The following is a 7,265-nucleotide window of genomic DNA, read 5'->3' as shown; positions in this document are numbered from 1 at the left end:
ATTTCAAAACGTGTATGTGTAGGTGCTTGAGGGGGACTTTCATTTTTTAAAGATTTGCTTTGAAAAAGTTTCATCGTTAAACACACAAACATTTTTTCACCAGATTACACCCCTCTCAAAGAAAGGATTTTTCATCTAAGGGCAATAATGTTAAGACCATTATTATCCAATATATTCATAATTGTTTTCATTGATCGCCATGTTTGTTTTTGTGCGCGCATGTATTTAAATTTTGTACGTTTACACATTAAGTCTATATACTCACATACTGACCCAACGGATCGTCTAGTATATATATATATATATTTTACACAGTGATCACCACTTATAAAGGCCTGGAAGCCACTTAGGGATAAGGGTTATTGCAAGTACGTTACGTGAGTGTGGAGATTTGATGAAGTGTTTACTTAAGGGGGCGGTTCATTAGGAATTTGTTAACATTGGACTTGAACACATCCAAGTTGTAGTCCGGTGGGAAGCAAGCAGACGGAACAGACTACTTCATTTAATCACATAAATTAATATACGAAAGTATAATTTTATGCGTAAACTTTTACTCCCGTGCTCAATACATAGGTAGAGCTAGGTAGTACGTTATAAAGATATATATGGCAATTAAGCTACACAGAATATCCAACGTTTCATCCGTGCTAGGATTCCTCAGGCTTAATTGCCTTGTATATATTTTTATAACTTACTACTACTACATCATATATATATATATATATATATATATATATATATATATATATATATATATATATATATATGTATGTATGTATATATCGTTTCAATTCAGGCTGGTGCACCCAAGGATATGTAGATATATTTTGTTTTATTCTTGAAATCATAATTTTATAAGAATCGAATTGACTATTATCAAAACATTGTTAATTCACAGCCCGCATAGCAGCAACCGTATAGCGCAACGGTTAGAAGCTCCGACGTGATTCTAAAGCACGTCTTTCTCCTTCCTACACGCCCCCAGCCCCCCATCCACGTCCACTCCCTCACTCCTATTTCTCATCATCAGTCTTTTTTACTTATATGCACACACACACACAATATTATGTAAAAAAAACTTTTTTTTTGTATATGCAAGTTCGTTCCTCATGGACTAAAAAAACGGCTGGACTGATTTTTATGAAATTTCACACGAAGGTACTTTATATGTCTGGAAGTGTTCTGAGATAGTTTTAAGTGTCGGAAGGTATTCAATAATCGAAATGAAAGAAGAACAAGCATGTTTGATAAAAGTTAACACCTTACACAGCTTATCACAAGTGCCTATCGAAGTTTTAACATCGCACAAGCCGAAACGCCAAATATTAAAATTAGGTGCTTTGATATGACTGGAGCGAGTTCGAAATGAAGGTTTCTATTTAAAGCACGATTTTATAATGATACTGGATTTGTTTTTCATTTTTAACTTAAATTCAGACAATTACCACCGCACGACTAGTAATGCCAGACATATATAATATACAGTAGATTCTTTGATATGACAAGGGCGCGTTCGAAATTAATATTTTTGTTTAAAGAGCAATTGAAGCATTTTAAACTTTAATTCAAGTCATAATATATCAAATAATGGTTCTCGTGCAGAGAGTGATCCGTGCTGAAATAATAACGTTATTATTTAAAAAGCCATTCTTAACAATGGGAGGGGAGGGTGTTTGTACCTATTCTGTACTTTAACCTTACTATTGAATAAGAAACATTTCATAAAACTTTAAACTTGGAAATACGATTTAAAAAAAAAGCGCGGATCACTCTCTGCATTAGCACCCAAATAATTTTATAAAAATCAAGATTAAGTTCTCTACAGTGCAATTTAGACTACAATATATTGTGAATAAAGTAACTGGGAGGCAGGTGCAGCTTCCTCAAGGTGCATGGCGGTGGGTATCCAAGTAGAGCAGCCAATCATCGATTGTAAAATAGACGTTTTCACTGATTTCGATCACAATAAAAAATATGGGAGTGTGAAATATTCTTGGATCATTTAATCCCGGGCTACGTTTGGTAACCATGCTAATATTTAATAAGTTCAGTATATTTCAGGTTTCTTGTTTTTATTTGTTTACTGGTACTTTTCAAAGTTCCTTTTTTTTTAATGTTTTGGTAAAAGGCTCTCATTATCCACAATCTGTTCCATACACCTTGCTTGCTTCTACCTCAAGCCTGAAGATATTTTTCGTGACTAGTCCTCATATTTACGAAGGTCACGGGTGTGAGCCTTGTTACCAGGAACAAGTCAGTTGAATTCTTATTATCACTTAGCATGATCCCCGATCAAACGAACATTCCAACAGCCATCTTTATTTTCGTGGATCAATATGAAAGCATTCATCGAAAGAACATTTTGGTTTGAAAATAAATTTGCACACGGTAAAACTATACAGGTTGAGAAAAAGTTTATTTCTAATGCGTTTGCCGTCAATTTTTATGAATTTCCCGATGGCGCGACTGTGTTATTCTTCTGGAGTTGAACCCAATTTTAGAATGAATTTTATAATTAAAATTTATCGTACGTTCTATAAAATCAAACGAATACAGATGCAAGATTACCGTAAAAAACGCATGCAAGTGATAAGAATTTCACAAATGGAAAGAAACACATTTCGAGCATTGAAAGAGTTCCTTCAACGAAACTCTTCCGTAGAAATAAAATATTTTAAGAATCAAGTTGCGGTAATAACTCTTTCACTAGACGAGAGTTCCTTTCTCCCAAACTGAAATATCTCGAACCCGCGTATATACAAGATGGGCTTGTTCAATACAACACTTCGTGTCTTCACGCATCCGAGAAATATCCAAAGCCGATTGGAATTCTTTTATTGGTTTTATGCATTTTTTGTTATAATAATCGAGTTTAGCCGCCATGCCGTTTGTGTCCCTTAACCGCAACTTTATTGAAAAGTCCCACATGTCAAGAGCTTCCTGGTACCTTGACTGGAATAGAATCATCTTTGCACCGCAGAGTTCAAAAGCCAACGCGCGTTCAAGTCTTGTATAGACACGCATTTTAAGTAAATATCCATAGGAAAGTATTTGGATATTCCAAAGTGCGGCACTTATTGCATTGTCCAAAGATTGGTTCCTATAATGGACATCGACGCTGAAATGAACCAAGATCTTTAACACATTTACTTGTCCAGTCCCTGCTGCAAGAATGAATATGGAGTCTCGTTTTGAATCCGTTGCGTTCACGGAAGTTCCAACCAGGAGAGAAGACAAACAGTATCTCGGTGACTTGGCGCAAAGTTGAACATTTCTGTCGGTGTCTAAGCGACATCCGAGTTTCTTCAGATACAGAGCAAGTCTCAATTGCTGGTGCTTGCAGGCGTAAATGACAGCGTTCTCCGCGAAGAGGTTCTGCCACGACAGATCTGCCCCCAATTTGGTCAACAGCCTGACCAGCTGATAATCACCTTGTCGTATAGCGATAAAGAGTGGAATCGTGTTAAGACCGCCGCCTCTGTATACAGAGTTCACATTTCTTGAGCATTCGATGACGAAATACTTGACAATCTCCCAACGACCATGGGAAACAGCGTAATGGAGCAGAGACAGTCCGTTTAATTGCGGCATGGAGACCATTTTGTTGCGGCAAGCGAGGGTCAGCTGGTTCATGAAGTAGTAGATCGATGCGTAGTCGTTTTCCAGGATCCATTTAATAATCAGGCCTGTCTGTTTAGTTAGGTGGCGCTTGCACATCTGAAAATGCAGAAAGTGTTTAAATTATTCACTACACTATTAAAGCATATCCAACATGATATCTTAATTTGATCTAATCAAGTAAAACTGCTGGATTAAAGATATGATTTTACTTGCATATAAATACCTTTTTGCAAACGAAATCCACAAGATATATTTATCATGCATAAATCTTGGGTGAAACAAATGGACAAATATTTAAAAAAAAGTATTGATGTAAAATCTACCTACTATTTAAAAACAACATTTTTACGTTGTTTACATTTGCAATATAAATTACAGTGATTTAACCATAAGCTACTTATTTTTTTTTAAAGATAAGCCAATAGAGCATAATAAAGTTAACACGCCAGCACGAGGTTTAGGAACTATGAGCCTGACCACTAGCAGATAAGTTAACATTTAAGTATATTGGCGCTTTTTTTATTCACTCTATAAAGATCAGATGGGATTGCGAATTGCATTATTATAATGACCGAAATTATGCACTCATGACATGAAAGTTCTATCCGCTACAGGCACTGGTTGTGGGAAACTAACAAAACCCTTGTCATGAGCGTGCATCAGAAGCAGAGATGGGTCATAGGATTCACCGGAAGAGTGTATTGAATATTACCAATTTTAATAGTTTCCCCATGTATATATATATAATATATATATATATATATATATAGTGTGTGTGTGTGTGTGCGCGCGCGCGCGATTAACGAAAGAAAAAACAAACGTACAGTTGTCCTTTGTGTATAAAACGTCAATTAGGAACAAGATGTTTTCTTTTAAACTAAAAAAAAAAAAAAAGTTTCCTAATTAATGGATGTAAAATGTTAAGTATTGATACTTATGGTAACTACTATTCTTTTTGTCGACATTTTCTTCGTTGTTTACGTCTGCAGTTTAAACTACGACGATTTAATTATAAGCTATACCTGTTTACTTAACGATAATAAGCCAACAGAGCATAGTAAAGTTAACACACCGGTACTCGCCAGGCCAACGACGTTAAGCAACTAGGAGAGTGACCAGTAGCATACAAGTGATTATTTGAGCATATTGGGGCTTTTTTTATTCGTCTCAAAGAGATCAAAAAGAATTGCGAACTATATTGTTATGACATGAATTATCCATTGTAAAAAAAAAAAAATAAAAATAAAAAAATTAAATTGAAAGAGTCGTTGACTAACCCTACTAATATTCAAGTCCTGGTTGGCGTGTCAAATCTCGGGTAATGTAAGTATTTTGTTTTTTATTTTTATCCAAGGGAGCCACCACTTATCGAGGCCCGGAGGCCACTCGAAGATCATACTTGTAAGGTGATAGTACAGTAATTGTTAAATAGCATAGATTTAGTAGAATTTTATTATTCAAGGGGGCGGCTCAACAAGAACTTTTTTTTACAATAGAAAAGAAACATTGTAGTCAGCCGGGAAGCAGTTCGAGAAAAGCTTTGGTCATGGAGTCTGCGTTTAGATTTAGTCACGAATAGAGAGCGAGATCTAAATATCTGCTATTTAATGAACAAACTATAAATTGTAGAAACGGTTAAACATTTGCAAGTTGAAGCAAAATTTAAAAGAAAGAAAACACCGTGCAAACCATTAGGTAAAAGCTAAAAAATAAATTGCCATCGATAATAAAATATATACAAAAATATTCATCCACTTGATGTCAAAAATTGAAAAAACATCAATACAAGGGGACGGTACAAAAATTGACCTTAATCTTATTTTAATGAATAAAAATGATTAATTTAATATCGGTACTTATTGCCTTTTCGGGGGTGGGGGACACCTGGAGCATTACTGGTTTATTCCGTAAGTAGGAATCGTTCGTGTAGACATGAGTGCCTACCTATAAAAGTATCGAATTCTAAAACGTTTTTTTTTTTTTTTTTTTTTTGTTAAGTAAGGATAACCACTTATCAAAACCCGAAATCTTTTCTAAAAAAAAGTGTAATTTATCAGATTAACCAACAAACTGTATGAAAATAATATATATATATATACACAACAAATAAATGACACCGTAACCTATAAAAGGTAATTTATACCTATCTGGCTCATTGTTTTGTATTTTCACGTAGTTTTTATTGCTCTTTATTTAATCCAAAAATTCAGTTTTTCCGAGCGGATTTGAAGAAAAAAAAAAAAAAATGGCGGCATCTTTTTTTTTTTTTTTTAAATCAAATCTCGTTGTAAATATTTTGATGTTTTGCTTTTTTACGACAGTACTTAGCGTACTATAAACACCCCAACCTCCCCATGTTAAGAACGGCTGTCAGATTAAATACCCCAACATCGAAAGCCGTTCTTTACATGGGAAGTTTGGTGTATTTACACCACGCTAGGTACTCTCGTTATAAAAAAAGCTCGAATTAAAACAGAGGCATGCTTAAAAAAAAAAAATGCCCTCATTTTTATTTGTTTTTAATTCGCTTGGAAAAACAAATTAGTCAGGTAGATAGTAAAAGTAACTTTTATTGGGTACGGTGCCATTTATTTCTTATATTTTTTTTGTTGGTGTTTGTTGGTTAATCTGCTAAATACAAAAAAATGAGGTGAATAAATAACAGTTATGAAGATAAGGAAAACAGTCCAAAAAAGTAAGAACTTATTGATTATGGAGTTTAAAAACGCATATGTTGTAGTTATCTGGGAAGCAGTTCCTTGTATTTTGTTCGCGACAGGAAATTGCCAATAAGATTGGCAGCAAAAGAATGTTGGTTATTATGGCTAGATGATTAATACTTTCGTTTATGTGGGGAAAAATAATGCAGCGTTGCATAATTTCAAACACTTCAATTTTTCAAGAAAAAAAAAGACTTTGTTGTTTTGATCGTCTCTTACCTTTCCCCCTCTTCTTAATAATAAAAACGACTGTACAGGAATTGGAACACAAGAAAAGTCAGTATTTTATGCCCTCGGAGTAGACATATATGAAAATGAGAACGGGTGTTGCTTTTGCCCAATCGAGCACGCGTAGTGCAAGTTCTGCGTCGGCTTCCATAGCATTCGCCATGTTACGCATTTTTTACATCGGGAAGTAACATTGACTTAATTTGCATTTTAATTACAAATAGGAACAAAGTAACGCTTCATGAGTGTCAGATTCGTTTTTTTTTTCTTTTCATCGTATCGGACTTATTTTTAACTAATGTACTTATGCAGAATAGCAATTTCCGAATATAACCGAGATTCCGCGAGTTTAGTCGAAACATTATAGGCGTTGACAAAGCAGACGATTAATAGTGCAGAAAAATATTAGGAAAACAAATGGTCTTGTTTGTCCCAATTTATTTGTGTCCATTTTCAGATAAATAAAATCAGGACCCACTTCATAAACCTCGCTAACTAAAACTTAATTTCTTTCTCATATCTTGTAAATATGTCTCAATCAAATGTAGAGTGCCCCCCTCATAAATTACATTTTCTCAGTAACTTTCCGCTCAAACCTCTGGCTTATATGGAGGAAAGACTAAAACTTGTTGCCATGGTTTCAAATTATCTGAAATAACAGCAAGCTGAGACTTGATTTCAAATATTTCTCAT

General features: G+C 34.5%; 1 protein-coding gene across 1 annotated transcript; it reads right to left on the bottom strand.

Annotated features, from left to right (window-relative positions):
* Positions 1-1,818: 1,818 nt before the first annotated feature.
* Positions 1,819-6,830, bottom strand: LOC145254692 (putative palmitoyltransferase ZDHHC13). The gene is made up of 2 exons (XM_080113354.1): positions 6,564-6,830; positions 1,819-3,720 (listed from the first exon to the last, which is right to left on the bottom strand). Exon 2 carries the CDS (start codon positions 3,718-3,720, stop codon positions 2,710-2,712), a length of 1,011 nt encoding a protein of 336 aa, XP_079969480.1. The 5' UTR covers positions 6,564-6,830; the 3' UTR covers positions 1,819-2,709.
* Positions 6,831-7,265: the final 435 nt, after the last annotated feature.

This window comes from Euprymna scolopes, chromosome 30 (assembly GCF_053919585.1).
Source record: "Euprymna scolopes isolate OS-2025 chromosome 30, ASM5391958v1, whole genome shotgun sequence".
Taxonomy (NCBI): domain Eukaryota; kingdom Metazoa; phylum Mollusca; class Cephalopoda; order Sepiida; family Sepiolidae; genus Euprymna; species Euprymna scolopes.
The sequence above is the reverse complement of the archived record's forward strand: the minus strand, read 5'-3'. Positions and strand labels throughout refer to the sequence as shown.